The 14,605-nt window shown below is 44.2% G+C and overlaps 1 protein-coding gene across 1 annotated transcript; it reads left to right on the top strand.

Annotated features, from left to right (window-relative positions):
- The first annotated feature begins 10,960 nt into the window (after positions 1–10,960).
- On the top strand, positions 10,961–12,624 carry RBMXL2 (RBMX like 2). The gene has a single exon (XM_051823694.2). It carries the CDS (start codon positions 11,221–11,223, stop codon positions 12,376–12,378), a length of 1,158 nt encoding a protein of 385 aa, XP_051679654.1. The 5' UTR covers positions 10,961–11,220; the 3' UTR covers positions 12,379–12,624.
- The last annotated feature ends 1,981 nt before the right edge of the window (positions 12,625–14,605 follow it).

Below are 14,605 nucleotides of genomic sequence, written 5' to 3'. Positions count from 1 at the left end.
CTGGAACTGACATTTTGGCATAGGTGATGTGCACAGTGTAGTCAGATTAAGGGAGTCATGCCTGATGTACTTCTTAGCTAAACTTGCAGACATCAACTTTTGCTAAAGAGAATTTATTATTTGCATGGCCAAGCAATAGAAGTAGGGGATCTTTATCCAAACTACCCTCCCTCCTGGATCAAGGAAGTGGTGATGTATGAGTACAGAAGCAAACACAGGGGAGATTCAGGAGTGGACTTGGGATTTAGGTAATGTCCTTGCTAGGTCTTTGTTCTTGCTGTGTAGGTGTAACTCCTGAGGTGGTCTGATCTTGTGGTTGCCACAGGATGGATACACACACCCTATCATCAGCAGACTTGATGCCTGTCTTGTCCTGAGTGATGAATTACTTTTTGAAAAAATAAGAATTTGGGGTAAGGGTTTGGCACAGCAGGCAAGATGCCACTTAGGACACCTGAATCTCAGAGTATCTGGGTTTGAGTCCAAGCTTTGCTCTCAAGATTGTAGCTTCCTGCTAATGTGTACCCTCAGAGACATGTGGTGATGACTCAAGTAGCTGGATCACTGTCACCCATGTAGAAGATCTGCATTGGTTTTTCTGTTCTCACTTCAGCCTGGCCTAGCACCAGCTGTTGTGGGCATCTGGGGAGTGAACCTCTGGGGGGGGATCTCTGTTTCTCTGCTTGTCACTGTCTCTGTGCCTCTCAATTTTTTAAAAGCATTTGAGGAACAGGTTTATATATCCATCACAAAAGGCGTTTTAAAAAGATGTTAGGAAAACATCACTAGGTAGGGAACTGGTTCATGTTCTACAAGACAGTAATAGTCCATGGGATTACCTCTTCGAAATAATTTGTACTGCCTGCTGACAATTATTTTCAAAGGTATTAAGTTCCTTCAAATTAATCTTGACCTTTACAGAACTACATCAGTAGCAAAGACAGAGTCAAAGATACACACCCCTAGAAATTTAGATAATCCACAGCCTGCTAGGCAGCACCTAGTATACAACAAAAGAATACCCAGTAGTCTCTGATGTGCTTTTAGGTTTTTGGATAATCCTCAACAATGCTCACCTCTTGGAATTGCAGTGCTAACCTGGGGTTGTGGATTTGGAAACCAAGGGGTCATTTCTGGTTGTCAGAATTGAGGGTAGTTCTTGACATCCAGTGGGTAGAGGCCAGAGATGCTGCTACATGTCCAGTACACAAGACAGTTCCCACAACAAAGGATCCCACCCCAAATGTCAGTAGTGTCAAGGATGAGAAACCTGAGATGAGATTTTTTATTATAAGCTTAACTTGGGGGAAGAGGTCAGGGTCACAGATGGCCCTCTCCATAGTCTGTTACTGAAGAGTTGAGGTCTGAATTGTTTGGTAAGTACAATTATAGAAGGTAGAAAATAAGGGAATATGGAATGAATTAGAGAAAATGACCTCTGAATCTAAAAAGATGTGACACTTAGTGCTGTTACAATAAGTTATGAACTTTGATGTGATAATTAGTATTTTCATACCCAACTTATCTCTGTAAGGCTAAAAATGCTACTTATGTCTCATAACACCTTTAATTCTTAGCCTGAAGAAAATGAACTTGGGGTAAATTTAGGAAGAGAGAGGAGAATGTGCAGCATCTATACATACCTTCCCATCAATGCACACTGTAAGTGAAAGAGCAGATTATACAGGAAAACCCTAGGGGAAAAGCTTGCTTTCTTCCAATCTCCTTACCACAATTTTTTTTTACATTTTCTGTCTAGTCTCATGGATTATTTCACTGCATTCTACTCTATCCTCCACACCACTGTCAAAGTGGTTTTCTTTTAAGACAGAAATGTATAGGAAGATAGTTTAAATAACTTGTGGAAAATGGAATTAAAAGATGAGTTTTGGTGCAAAACGTTTTTGAAATCCATGCATAGTTTCTTCATCATATGCATTGTACATGACCTTTAAGGTTCCTCCTATATTCAAATCTCTCCCTCCTTTGACCTCTACTGTGTTATATTCAGCTTCATCTTGGCCCCCTAGACATGAGGTAAATAGTGGACACCACCAATTTCAAACATACTGCTTTGTTCTCATCATTTTGTCCGTTTTCCTTTGTACATACTATTCTCTCTAATATTTATGTTTTTTATTTTGTTTTCTGTAGCTCTTCATGGATACTATCCTTATTTAAGAGCAGAGAAAGGGGTAACAACAGATTCCTTTATAACAACAGGGAAAAGTACAAACATGACACACTCCTACAGTTAGTACTTTTGCCTCCTTCAGATGTAATTGGTTGTTTAAACCATCGCTTTTACTGTTTGTCTTTAGAATCTCCAACACCTAGTACAATGCCTGCCTTGTAATAGATGCTCAGTATTTTTTGAACTAATGAAAGAGTAAGTAGGTGACATTACAGCTGGACCAAGTTCTTCTTATTCAAAAGGCTGAATAAGGTAGTTCTTTCCAATGTGTCACGATCCCCTCTCACTTCTTAATTCATAACTCAGACCTTGGCATAGCTTACCTTCTCAGCACAATCATCTCTCCACTCCTAGAGCTGGCTCTAGACCATCCCTTAGATTGCAGTTTAAATACCACCTCCTCCCAGAGATTGTACAGTCTCTTACTAGCATCACCTCCTCTTCCTTAAAAGACATCATGGTTTTTTGTTTTCTTTCCTCCCATTCTCCCAGAGGTGTAATTATTTATTTCATGTTGTCTTTCTCCCTCATCACAGTGTAAGTTCATTGAAGGCTCTCTGTAAATTGGGGACTGTCATTCGATAAGCAAAAATAAGCTGTTCTTTTTGGGGAATATGTGTTTTATTTTCTAATTGCAAAGGCACTCTATGTGGGTGATTTTTTTACCACGGAAAACCCTGCCAACTCCTGCAGCCTTGGAATGGACTCTGGAGACGACAAGGTTGCAATCTCCACATCCAGCTGGAGTCCCCTGATTCTACTGCAGGGCACCTCGCGTTTCTAGTTGGCTCTTGAGATTTATTGCTTTAATTGAGTGCAGCTGAGGTCTTCAGACAAGGCTCAAAGGGAGGCTGGAGTCGAGTGGTCCCCAGTTCTGATTCTCAAGGAGAAGAAGCCACTAGGGGCGCCCTCAGGGCTCTGCGCAGCCCAAGGGCTTGGCTTTTGGGGTGTGGGCATGGGGACAGCCCTGTCCTTGGCTCCGTACCACAGCAGCTGCCGGCAGAGCCTACTCCTGGGCTCCCCAGGTTTGTGCGCCTTACCCGGGCGCCTTGAAGTTCGGTGTGCGGCGCCTGGTAGGAGTGGGGACGCGGCTGGAAAGGATGTGAGCCCAAGCCTGGTCTCCCTCTCCAGAGAAAGCAGGACGCTGGACAGCGCTTAGATGCAGCAACTGCTCACACTCCTTTCAGTTTTGAGTTCTTTGTGTGGTGGGGGCACTCTCACCACTCATAAGTAAAACTGAAGTCCCTATTTCTGAAGCCACCCTCCTAAAGAGAGGCAGAAGTGGATTCCCCAAAGTTGGACGCTTGTTATTAACTGGAATAACAGATACCTCTGAATTACAGGAAAAATGGAGGATGATTAATCCTTGGGTTCCCAGGAGGCGGTGCGTGGTAGTCAGATTTATAGACAGGAAATAGGAAGGTAGTGGCCAGGGCAGGGGAGAATAAGGAGTGGTTTAATGAGTAGAGTTTTGCAAGGTGAAGAGTTCTTTGATTTCCTAACAATATAAATGTACTTTATGCTACTGAACTACACATCTAAAAATGGTTAAGATTGTTAATTTTATTTGATTTTACATACTTTTAAGAATTAAGTTAATTTTACAAAACATTAATGGGTTTCCACGCTGCAAACTGACAAGGAAGCTCCCTCCTCACTGTCAAGGAACCATGTGCTGGAGTCCAGAGCCATGAGGTCCCACCATGTATCTGGAAGCTGAACCAGGAAACTCAATCCCTGGGGATCCTAAAAACATTTGACTATACTAAAAATCTTTGTCTTTTTCTGTCTGGCTTATTTCACTTAACTGTAATATCATTAAGAGTCAATCACATTTTAGCATGTATCACGATTTTCTTCCTTCTTAAGGCTGAGTAACATTCCATTGTGCATGTATTAAATTTAAAAAAATATTTGAGAGAGTTACAGATAGAGGGAGAGATGGAGAGAGGGGTCTTCCATCTACTGGTTCACTCCCCAAAGGGCCACAATAGCCGGAGCTGGGCCAGTCTGAAGCCAGAGCCAGAAGCATCTTCAGGGTCTCCCACATGGATGCAGGGGCCCAAAAACTTTGGCCATCCTCTGCTGCTTTCCCAGGCACATTGGCAGAGAGCTGGATGGGAAGTGGTGCAGCAGGGACTTGAACCAGCATCTAGCGCAGCAGGTGGAGGCCTAATCCACTATGCCACAGTGCCAGCCCTATGTATTACATTTTTTAAAAAAAATCTGTTCATCTGTCAGTGGACATGTATGATGCTTCCACTTACTGGCTATTAAGAGTAATGTTGCTATGTACATAGGTATCCAAATATCTAAGACACTGCTATTTAAAAAAATTTATTTTTTTTATTTGAAAGAGTTACTGAGAGGTAGGAACAGATCTTTCATCTGCTGGTTCACTCCTGAAATGGCCACAACAGCTGGAGATGAGCTGATCCGAAGCCAGGAGCCTCTTCTGGGTCTCCCACATGAGTGCAGGGGTCCAAGGACTTTGGCCATCCTCTGCTGCTTTCCCAGGCACATTAGCAGGGAGCTGGATGGGAAGTGGTGCAGCAGGGATTTGAACCAGCCCAGATGGGATGCCGGCACTGTAAGCCAAGGCTTTAAACCCGCTGGACCACAGCGCCAGCGCTGAGACTCTGCTTTTAATACAATTGGTCATATGCCCAAAAATGGATTTGTTTGATCACATGGTAATTCTATTTCTGATATATTTAAGAATTACCAATTTTCTTTTCCATAATAGTTGCATCATAATACATTCCCTTCCTTTCTCCAATTTCTCCATATTTTTGTGTCTGTGCACACACAATAATCATCCTAATGGGTATAAAGTGGTAAGACTATTTTATGTCCTTCAGACAAGGGGCAGCCTCAATTAATGTCTGAGAGTAAGCTGATAATCACCTCAAATGGAAATTCTCTAGTTCAAATTCCCAGTAGTTTAATGGGGCAGTTGGGGGTGAAGGAGGCACACAGTTCACAGGCTCAGACTATTCTATCACCCTGTGAACTTCCATGAGAACAAAGGACTTTCCTCAACACTATCCAAACAGACTTGACCAACTTTCGCCTGGCTTTCACCTGTACTAAGCCTTATCCCTTAAGGTAACTCAAGCTCCTTTACTGTTTGCTCCAGAAAATGCAGTGCTGCCAAACTGCTAAATGCCCACTGTTCTCAATTCACACTGTTAAACCATTTTCAGTAATTTCCCACTTACCTTCCTCCTGTATGTTCCCAAGTCCCTAAAGCCCCATTACCTTTTGACTGTCTCTTTTCCAATCCCCATGGCCCCCTATAGTTCCCTTCCTGTCCTGCCTTTAAAAACCTGCTACCTTGTCTTAGTTGGAGTTGACTCAGTTACTACATTTATATTTTATATCTTGACATTTTAATAATGTCAGATGTGAGTCAGAACCATAACTAGACTCTTGGATGTGACAACTGAATATTTCAGAGAGCCACAAAACCTCTGTCTCCAGTTTTCTTGACCATTTGAGTATCTGTCGGTGAGTTGGAATTGTTCCCAGTGCTCCGGAGGCACCATGAGAACAAGTCTTGATTCTTATCTTTCTAAGTATACTCTTGAGTTTGGGATAAAGTCACAGGCTTCTTTGGCAACTACCAGTAGTTAAAAATACAAAAGGTCTTCAAAACCTCATGGAAAAACATATATTATGAAAACTATTCATCAATTTAAAACAATTATGCACCAAAATGAACTTTTTAAATTCATTTTTCCACAAACTTTTTGAAGTACCCTCATATGTAAAGTACTACTAATTAAGAATACAGAGCTATACCTTAGCTCTCAAACCCCTGTTTTGCCCCTACAGTCTAATACTGTCTGCTTTAAATTACTAGAAAAAATTTATAACAAATACTATTGAATTGTAATAGTTCTTTTGGAGCTCCTTGGACATTTGTGAAACTAGTCCACCCAAGAGGAACCCTGGGACAAAAGGGAGCACACACAATTGTCCCCTTACTTTGGTATGAAGACATCCAGAAATGGTTCAGTTTCTAGTCTCTCCTCCCCAGGGATGTGGGGGCAGAAGAGGTGCCAAAAGGGCTAACCCTCCTCAGGTGACCAGATCCCATCCTGAACCTATTAAGAACTCTACTGGCAGGCACTCCATTAGCCTGAACTCTGGTATAGTTCTCAGGGATTCACTATGCCTTAGAAAAGACACTCCTATCAGTCAGGAAATTCCAAGTGTTTTTAGGAATTCTATATCAATATATAATGTATATTTTTATTATATTGCAAGGGATGACAGTTTGTATGAAGAAAGTAGCAATGCAGAAGTAGATAAGTGAATGGACTGCAAATGTATTTGGGGACTGGAGCCAAAAGGACATTCTTAGAGGAGGGGAGAGGCACTATAGCAAATAGAGGAAACAAGAATCACTCCTCAAAGTGGAATAAAAGAAAAGAAAAATAAAAAGAGCAACGTACTGGTACAATACATGGATGAATCTTAAAATATATATGCTGAGTGAAATAAAGCACAGAAGAATTCCTTCTATATTATTCCATTTATATAGAGTTCAAGAACAGGCAAAACTGATTTATGGTTGATGCAGGTGAGACCAAGTTGCCTCTGGGAGGGAGATATTGTTCTCAAAGAGGCTCAAAGAAACCCTCTGGGGTGGTGGAAATGTTACAGATCTTATGTGGGTCATGGTTACATGGATATACACCTATGCAAAAATTAAGCAATAAACATAAGATGTTTTAAGTAAATTAGGGGCCAGCCCTGTGACTTAGGGGGTGAAGCCGCTGCCTGCAGTGCTGGCATCCCATGTGGGCACTGGTTCAAGTCCCAGCTGCTGCACTTGTGATCCAGCTCTCTGCTATGGCCTGGGAAAGCAGCAGAGGTTGGCCCAAGTCCTTGGGTCCCTGCACCCACGTGGGAGACTCAGAAGAAGCTCCTGGCTCCTGGCTCCTGGCTATTTGGAGAGTGAGCCAGCTGATGGAAGATCTCTCTCAATCTCTCTCTCTCTGTCTCTCTGTGTCTCTCTCCACCTGCCTCTCTGTAACATCTGCCTCTCTGTAACATCTGCCTTTAAAATAAAATAAAATAAATAAATAAATAAATCTATCTTTAAAAAATAAGTAAATTAGTCCTCACTAAAAATGTTTACATGGCCGGCACCACAGCTCACTTGGCTAATCCTCTGCCTGTGGTGCCAGCACCTTGGGTTCTAGTCCTGGTTGGGGCACTGGATTCTGTCCCGGTTGCTCCTCTTCCAGTCCAGCTCTCTGCTGTGGCCCGGGAGTGCAGTGGAGGATGGCCCAAGTGCTTGGACCCTGCACCTGAATGGGAGACCAGGAAGAAGCAGCTGGCTCCTGGCTTCGGATCGGCGCAGCACTAGTCATAGCGGCCATTTGGGGGGTGAACCAACAGAAGGAAGACCTTTCTCCCTTTCTCTCTCTCTCTCTCTCTAACTCTTCCTGTCAAAAAAAAAAATGTTCACATAAAATAAATGGAAGGCATAATTTTTTGTGCAATAGAGGAAAAAGAAGAATAAAGATAAACCATCTTCTGTAAGAAAAGGCAAGAAATAAGGAGGTAAGGCAAAAAAGGCATGGTTAACAGAAAGCACAATAGAATGGCAGGAAGAAATCTGAAAGATACAAGTATTAGTCTAAACAGATTATGGTAAAAAAGATCCTTTTGAATAATGAGGATCATTACAGAATAAAAGGCATTCACCAGAAATACATAGAAATTCCCAATTTTTACATATCCCACAATACAACCTTAAATTACACAAAGCAAAAATAGACATAAAAACAGGAAATTGACAAAACCATAATTATGGGAAATTTTTAAACTTCTCAATGATTGCCAAATCTGTTAAATAAAAAGGACTAGGAAGATTTGAAAATCACAATATACATAAATAATTTTACTCTAATATTTAGAGAATACACTTTTTTCTCAACATGAACATTACACACACACACATACTTAGAATAATAGCTCACGAAGCAAATCTCAACAAAAACCAATTATCATAATACAGCATGTTAAATAATCCAAATTATTATGATAATTATAAATAATCCAAATTATTATTATTAAGATGCATAATTCATGGGTCAAGGAGAAATAATGAAAATGATAAAAATGTTAGCAATTGAATAACAATGAAAACACCAAGTATCACAGTTCAGGGCATGTTAACTTCTATAGAGAGAATAAATTTTAACTTTAGATATAATAATTAGAATAGTCATTTATTTAAAATTCTTAATGTGCTAAGTGTCATACCTAAAAAATCAGAGCAAAAATAATATCAACTATAAATTTAAAGGATATAGGAAAAAAACAAAGTATCATCGAAGAAAATCAAAGCAGGATAGGGAAGGCTAAAAGCTGGTCTTTTTGAAAGAACAGTCAGAGAAAAGCAACAAACTTCTAGCCATGCTGGTCACAAAAAAAAAAAAAAAGCGGCAGACACATGGCACAGCATTAAGATGCCACTTGAGATGCCCACATCAGACTGCCTGATTCCAGCTGCCTGTTAATGTGCTCCCTGGGAGGCAGCAAGTGAAGGCTAAACTAACTTGGGGCTCTGGCACCCAAAAAGGATACCCAGATTTAGTTCTAGTCTCCTGGCTTCTGCCTGGGCAAGCATTGGCTGTTACACACATTTAGGAAGAGAACCAGCAGAGGAAAGATCTCCACCCTGCCCCCCTTAAAACAAGCAAACATTTTTTTAAAGAAAAATCAAGGCACAGCTATATATAAATTTGAAAATTTAATCAAAACTTGATTAACTTCTTAGAAAAGTATATCTTACAAAACATAACAGGAAATTTTTAAAAATCTACATGGACTCAAAACTAAAAAAATTATTGGTTACCTAAAATACACTCAAAGCACCAGGCCAGGGGGTCTCTTAGGAAAAATCTCCCCACTTCAGTAGGGGGAAAAATAAAGAGAAATGAATACAATTCATGCTCAGAAAGATAACATTTCTAAGTGAAGTACTTAAGAGTTTTTTAGAAAATCAATACATCCCAGATGGATTTACCTTAGAAGCACAATGTTTTAATACTAAACATATTATTAATTAAAATCTGTTACCATAATTCATCACATGAATATGATGCATTTAAACTTCCACGCATGCATGTTAAATCATAAAGCCTTAAAAGTGTTCCTGTTTGGGCCGGCGCCGCGGCTCACTAGGCTAATCCTCTGCCTTGCGGCGCCGGCACACCGGGTTCTAGTCCTGGTCGGGGCGCCGGATTCTGTCCCGGTTGCCCCTCTTCCAGGCCAGCTCTCTGCTGTGGCCAGGGAGTGCAGTGGAGGATGGCCCAAGTGCTTGGGCCCTACACCCCATGGGAGACCAGGAGAAGCACCTGGCTCCTGCCTTCGGATCAGCGCCGCGCGGCAGCCATTGGAGGGTGAACCAATGGCAAAAGGAAGACCTTTCTCTCTGTCTCTCTCTCCTCACACCGTCCACTCTCCACTCTGCCTGTCAAAAAAAAAAAAAAAAAAGTGTTCCTGTTTAAGTTGGAAACATAAAAACGCCTGCTTCAACTCAACTATATAAACCTGGTGCAATAAACCAATGTAACACATACATATTCACATGAGGCACTTCAAAAACTTTGTGGAAAGATGGAATAAAAAATGTTAATCTGGTTAAGAAAAATTTTTGAAATCCATGCATAGGTTTTTCCTAATAGACATTTTCCATGAATTTTTGGAGGCCTCATGAATATATTTATACGTACATACAGACAGACATCTCATAACTGAACTATTCACTACAGCCTTTGGAAAATTTTACCATTTTTTTAAAAGGTTTTTTATTTATTTATTTGACAGGTAGAGTTACAGACATTGAGAAAGAGAGAGAGAGACAGAAACAAAGAGAAAGGTCTTTCTTCCCTTGGTTCACCCGCCAAGTGGCTGCTACGGCCGGAGCTGTGCTGATCCAAAGCCAGGAGCCAGCTGCTTCCTCCTGGTCTCCCATGGGGTGCAGGGCCCAAGCACTTGGGCCATCCTCCGCTGCACTCTCGGGCCACAGCAGAGAGCTGGCCTGGAAGAGGAGCAACCGGGACAGAACCCGGCGCCCATACGGGATGCTGGTGCCGCAGTCAGAGGATTAACCAAGTGAGCCAGGGCGCCGGTCCCCGGGGAAATTTTACCGTTTTTTTTTTTTTTTTTTAACAAACGGCTCCAAAACACACTAAACAAACAAATCAATTTTAGATTCGCTGTTTCAAGCAAAGAAACTTACCAGTTGTACTTTCCACACTTGTTTCCAGTCAGAGAGCATCATAAGGAAGAAATATATGGGTGTAAATTTATTTCCATGAACTGAAAACGTTATGCTTTGCTGAGGTGTGCTGCGCAAGCCCAGGTACTGCTTTCGCAGGTTGTAATGTGAGGGAAATGGTGAAGGGACGAGAAAATACCCGGTACCTCGGAAGAACGAGCCCCTCGTCTTCCGGGTCCCGCACCCCTCGGCAGCCAGCCCACTGCCAAGGCAGCTTCCAAGAAGGAACTCTTACTTTGCTCACATTTCACGTACAAACGGCGTGTTCAATTTTTACATTACTTTTTGTTTGTTTGGAAGCGGTTTGGGTAACTTGACTTAAAACGCATCACACTCTTAAGAGTGCTGGGAAAAGTCGTCTCCCACTTAACGGCTCTCCCCTTCGGCGGCCCAGCAAGGACGTCAGGCCGAGGCTCAGGGTCACAGAGCCGGAAGTCGCGGACGGACGGAGGCACAAAACCGCACCTGCCCGACGGCGGAACCGCCCCCCGGAGACAACCAGCCAATCACAAGGAGCAGGAGCCAGGCCGGGCGGCGGGAACCGGCTCCGAGGGGCTCAGACCGGAGCGTTCCGCCTGCGCCTGCGGTTCCGGGACTCGGCGACAGCGCGCCGCCCGACCGGTAGGAGCCGCCGTCGGCGAGCGGGCGAGCGGCTTCGCAGGGCGCGACGGGCGCGCCGCGGCTTCGCCTCCCGCCGCCACAGACCGCTCGACGCGCAGACATGGTCGAGGCCGACCGCCCGGGGAAGCTTTTCATCGGGGGCCTCAACCCCGAAACCGACGAGAAAGCCCTCGAGGCCGCGTTTGGGAAGTATGGCCGCATCATCGAGGTGCTCCTCATGAAAGACCGAGAGACCAGCAAGTCCAGGGGCTTCGCGTTCGTCACCTTCGAGAGCCCCGCAGACGCCAAGGCCGCCGCCCGAGATATGAATGGCAAGTCCCTAGATGGTAAGGCCATCAAGGTGGCCCAGGCCACCAAGCCGGCGTACGAGAGCAGCCGGCGCGGGCCGCCGCTGCCCCGCAGCCGCGGTCGCCCGAGAGGCCTGCGCGGGACCCGCGGCGGCGGCCCGCGGCGACCTCCCTCCCGGGGTGGGCCCGCCGACGACGGCGGCTACGCGGGGGACTTCGACCTGCGGCCCTCGAGGGCCCCGCTGCCCATGAAGCGCGGGCCGCCGCCGCGCAGGGCCGGCCCGCCCCCGAAGAGGGCCGCGCCGTCGGGCCTGGGCCGCAGCGGCGGCGGGATGCGCGGGCGGGCTCCAACCGCGCGTGGGCGCGATGGCTACGGGGGCCCGCCGCGCCGGGAGCCGCCAGCCCCGCGCCGCGACCCCTATCTGGGCCCCCGGGAGGAGGGCTACTCGCCCCGCGACAGCTACTCGAGCCGCGACTACCCGAGCGCCCGCGACTTCGCCCCCTCGCCCAGAGAGTACACCTACCGCGACTACGGCCACTCCAGTGCCCGCGACGACTGCCCGTCGAGAGGCTACGGCGACCGAGACGGCTACGGGGGTCGCGACCGTGACTACGCGGATCATTCAAGCGGAGGCTCCTACCGAGACCCCTTTGAGAGCTACGGGGATCCGCGCGGCGCCGCCTCGGCTCGGGGCCCACCGCCATCTTACGGCGGAGGAGGCCGCTACGAGGAGTACCGGGGCTGCTCCCCCGACGCCTACGGCGGCGGGCGCGACAGCTATGGCAGCAGCCGGAGCGACCGCTACTCGCGAGGCCGAGACCGGGTGGGCCGGCCAGATCGCGGGCTGCCTCCGTCCATGGAGAGGGGGTGCCCGCCTCCGCGTGATTCCTATAGCCGTTCGGGCCGTAGGGCCCCCAGGGGCGGAGGCCGCCTTGGAAGCGAGAGAGGGGAAGGCCGGAGCAGATACTAAGGACGTACAGACTTGGGACCAAAATTTGTTCTCAAAGAAGCCAACGAAAAGAAGAACTTGTCCCAAGGACTAGTACGAGGAAGAGTTATTATTATTACTTTTTGCCTTTTAAAAATTTATTGTTGACTTCCTCTCCATTACTTTTTCATGCTTTTGGGAGGAAAAAGTTAAAACTCGTTTAATTGCGTTTTGGAATTGTTAACGTTTCTTTCAACAAGCTCATGTTAAAAGTATAACTTGAACCTGCGTACTAGTCTTCTTATATTTAAAAGTAGAAATTCTCCCAAAGGCTTCTTTCCTTGTAAATTTTCTGATAAATGAGGCAAACAGTTCTAGGCTCTTTCACAAACATCTGCCCACCTAAAGTGGAAAAATGGATCATTCTGCCCATTTTGAACCAACTAGATTTTTGGAGGGAGAATGGGAGGGATTGGCTTATACTATTCTTAAGGTATCAGGGTGTCTTTCAAACAATCTCAGCGTTCCCAGTGTTAAAAATCCAACAACCAACAAGAGGAAAACACATAGATCAGTTGGTTATGTAAAGAATGCTCTGCTCACTTGGTAAATCTAAAAAAGCAAATGGATAATGCTGGCCTCTCTTTTTGGGACTCTGCAGAATCTCCTATCCTCTGGCTCCCCAAAATGTCATTCGTATGTTTTGAACAACAGTGGAGATTTGGCCAGCCAACCACAAAGCTACAGAAACAAAACCCAAAACCCATAGATAGCGTTCATTTTTACCACCGACCAATTGAAAAGTAGAGACTTGGGGATGATAATGGCTTCCATCCTTAGCTTTAATGTACTTACTTGCCCTTGTTTTTAGATCTACTACTAGCTCTCAGAGAATTGGACTTCTTCCCCTAGGGGTGGAAGAAGCAAACTTGAGCACCTTCAGAGCTCAGCAACAGAGGTCAGAGAATTAGCATTTCAGTATCTATGAATTTCTGACTGGTGTGAAGGGGATGGGTTGAGTGTTCCCTGCTTTGAAGGTGGGGGAAGGGCTTGAGCAGAAAAAAAAGGATCCATCAGAGAGGCTTCTTTCGAAAGCTTCGGGAGGGTGTAATAGTCTCCTTTTCTCGCCCCAACCTTAGGGTGAGAAAATACCATTTCCATCCAGCATCTGTGGATTTCCCCTGTTTATCTCAAGAAAAGTATTGCCCCCATGTTCAGTATAATAATTACTGGAGGAAACAGATGGTCACCTGAAGAACAACAAAAAGTAACGAGGCTTGAATGCAACACACCCACATATACAGCTCTAAAAACATTTTTTAGCATAGGTAAATTAAAGGATAAGCCACACTAGTGGCCCAGAAGAATAAATGCAAGAAATAGCTTAAAAAAAAGGAATTGGCAAAAATATGTTAAGACCTTTCTTGGAAAAATTGTTATCTATTAACATAAAAGAAAAATGGAGAATCATATGCTCATGGTTGGGAAGTCTTAAACTATTCTCAGCCTCATCAAATTAATTTGGAAAAGCAACATAACTACAAATTCTAATTTTTTTTTCACACAGCTCCCCTCCCCTCTTTGCTAATAACCACTTACTTGTATGATCAGCGATGGAATACTAAAAGATTTGACCACAAAACTGAGAAATGTCAGTAGCTTCATCAGTCAACAAATTAAGAAAGGGGTATGCTTTTTAAAAGACACATGGGAGATGTAGCTAATCTTAAAATTTACATGGATTAAAGAGCAAGAAGAGCCAAAGCAATTATGAAAAACAGTAATTAGGAAGGACCCTATCTGATACTGAGGCTTAAATACAAAGCACAAATAATTTAAGCTATTTGGTATCAACAGACAAGGATAGACCGGTAGACCAAAATTAAGAGCCTAGAAGTAGGACCACTTGTATATGAAAGCATGTTGTGTGGCAGAGAGAGCTTTAAAAGTCATTGGTGGCAGAATGAACTTTTTTTTTTAATGACTGTCTCTTTGCAAAAAGAAAATAAGATTCTCTTAACAGCATACACAAAAAAATATTCTAGATGGTTTGAAGGCATAAATGTGAAGTGGAAAGTGTTTTAACACTTAGAAGAAAATACAGAAGAAACGTGTTTACAACATGGGGTAGAAAATGCCTTTTCAAGACACAAAAGGCACAAACCTTGAAGGAAAATACTGGTAAAATTCTTCACATCATTAAGATAATTTTTATGACAAAAAAACACAGTAAACAAAGTGAAACATCAAGTGATAAATTGGAAGGATA

This window comes from Oryctolagus cuniculus, chromosome 1 (assembly GCF_964237555.1).
Source record: "Oryctolagus cuniculus chromosome 1, mOryCun1.1, whole genome shotgun sequence".
Lineage (NCBI taxonomy): Eukaryota > Metazoa > Chordata > Mammalia > Lagomorpha > Leporidae > Oryctolagus > Oryctolagus cuniculus.
Note: the sequence above shows the minus strand (reverse complement) of the source record. Positions and strands in the feature narration are given on the sequence as shown.